Source organism: Mesitornis unicolor, unplaced genomic scaffold (assembly GCF_000695765.1).
Source record: "Mesitornis unicolor isolate BGI_N332 unplaced genomic scaffold, ASM69576v1 scaffold46958, whole genome shotgun sequence".
NCBI lineage: Eukaryota > Metazoa > Chordata > Aves > Mesitornithiformes > Mesitornithidae > Mesitornis > Mesitornis unicolor.
The window spans coordinates 7,134-9,392 of record NW_010202285.1 but is presented as its reverse complement, the minus strand read 5'-3'; the positions used below and the strand labels follow the sequence as shown (position 1 = coordinate 9,392).

General features: G+C 53.1%; 1 protein-coding gene across 1 annotated transcript in view; it reads right to left on the bottom strand.

Annotated features, from left to right (window-relative positions):
• Window positions 1-582: 582 nt before the first annotated feature.
• Window positions 583-2,259, bottom strand: part of LOC104545238 (lysosomal-trafficking regulator-like) — a gene marked incomplete at both ends in the record, with an annotated part of 6,189 nt that continues 4,512 nt past the window's right edge. Inside the window, 2 exons of the mRNA XM_010190327.1 lie at window positions 583-1,570; window positions 1,929-1,990. Coding sequence (XP_010188629.1) covers window positions 583-1,570; window positions 1,929-1,990 — 1,050 coding nt within the window. The remainder of the gene's footprint in view (window positions 1,571-1,928; window positions 1,991-2,259) is intronic.

Below are 2,259 nucleotides of genomic sequence, written 5' to 3'. Positions count from 1 at the left end.
TTTCCAGGGCCCTTCCAACTCCTGACATCTGGGATGCTGTGAGGTGGCCCAGCCACAAGTGCAGTTTCCAGCTCTCTCCTGCACCTGATGCCTCCTAAGTAAAATTCCAGACAGCAATTAAAGCACTAAAGGGAAGGCGATTCCTATGAATTCACAGCTTTACAGAACCCCGAGTAAGTTCATCTCCAGGGCTGAAGCAATACTTCATTCAGGTGTCCTAGGAAGGCTCTCAAGAGCCGGCAATGGGCACAAACAGGGATTGACCCGAGAGAGAAGAGGACAAAGACGGTGTTGGAGAACAAGGGGAGGGGTGCAGGGTCCTTACCAGCACCTTAATACAAAACGTGACAGGGTGACAGGCGGGAAGCTGCCTCCTGGGAAACAGCAACGCTGGTTTGCTCATCCACCCACGCCCCTTTCATGCCCTGACCACAGCATCACAGAACTGCACGAAAAACATGGTACCATGACGAGAGCACCGGCTTTTATCATCTCTAGAAGAACTTCTGACCAAGCTACTGTTAAAACAGTTCTGCACATAACAAATACGAGTGAAGCAGGCTAAGGGAAGGTGCACAGTACCTGGTGAAACGTCTCTGCCTCCACCCTCTGCTGCGGGACACTCGCGCTGTGCAGACAGATGGCCAGCAGCGCTTCCAGCAGCCGGATGCCCTGCAGTGCCCACTCGGTCTCCTCCCGTGCAGGAGGCTTTGTCCCCTCCAGGCTGGCGGCTGCAGCAGCAGAGGGGTGCTCCCTGCCCAAATCGCTGTGGCAGGAGGCACTGCCAGGCCCCAGCTGCTCTGCTCCAGCACCGAGCTCCAGCTGCGTCCCCTCGCTGCCTTTACCCAACTGAGCAGAGTCGTCCTTGCTGAGAAGCTCCCCACCAGGGCTCCTGCTGCTCTCCCTCCTTTCTTGCTCCTTTTCCTTACATTTGGCCAGTTTCTGAATTATCAGGATGAGCAATCTATGGCACGCTTCAAAGCCTCCCAGCCTGTGGAACTGCCGCTGGAAAACCGAGCTGTACAAATAGATGCAGCGACACATGGACCAAATATCCGCAGCCCTGTGAATATGCTCCAGGGAGGGCAAAGTAAGGCTTTCCAGTGACAGATATGGCAACTTGTGGCCTAACGGCTCGCTGGCTGTGCTGTCGTATCCTGACGTATCTTCAGAGTCGTTGGCAGAGTCCAGATCACCATCTGCTTCTTTACTCACGCACAAAAAAGCAACACAGAGGAACAGGTTTATCGTGTTGACATGAATGTCTTGGCTCACAAGCTTTTTCTTTTTGGGGTAAGCCTCTTTCAAGCCAGCGTAAAACTTGCTGAGGCTCCGAGGAACTTCGGAAACAGCTTGCTGGCTGCAGAGCGAGGTGGGCACGTCAGCCATAGGCTCCTGGTCCTTCTGCTCGCTGTCCAGCTCAGGCATCGCTTGGTCTTTCTGCTGATCGCCAAGGCAGAGTATCAGCGTCTCCAGCACCCTCAGAGAGTGGCTTCTTAAGGCATCCACGTAATTTAGCTCAGTCATTTGGTTGACCCCGTTACAGCTCAGGAACAAGTCTCTAACTACCCTGCAGGAGAAAGCACAGGAGTTACCATACAGATCAGCCACAGGTTCACGTAGTACAGATGACATCTTACCCCAAAATAACCTCCTGTTCTACACACTCTGGTGTGTTAAAGACCAGGACTCGTTGGTGGAGCCCTCACTTTCTATGGGTTATGAATCTAGGATTAAATTTGATGTTGCTCAAGCATTTATCTTGCTGCCACCCCCGCAACGCCCAAGTGCAGCCTAGAGCCCAAATAAAGCTTACACTCTGACCAACAGCAAACATGCAAAGCTCTGTATGCAATTAGCACGTTTTCCATTAATGAACAGGAAATGAACCAACCTGGATTCCATTAACGAACAGGAAATCAACCAACCTGGATTTAAGCAGCACAGGCAGCGTCTGCAAATAAACCTGCAGCACCTCAGCAGGCAAGCGCTGGCCACGGTGACCGCAGGGGCGCTCATCGGCCACGGAGCAAACATGCAAAGCTCTGTATGCAATTAGCACGTTTTCCATTAATGAACAGGAAATGAACCAACCTGGATTCCATTAACGAACAGGAAATCAACCAACCTGGATTTAAGCAGCACAGGCAGCGTCTGCAAATAAACCTGCAGCACCTCAGCAGGCAAGCGCTGGCCACGGTGACCGCAGGGGCGCTCATCGGCCACGGGCAGCCCGAGGTGCGGGGCACGGCCAGCGCC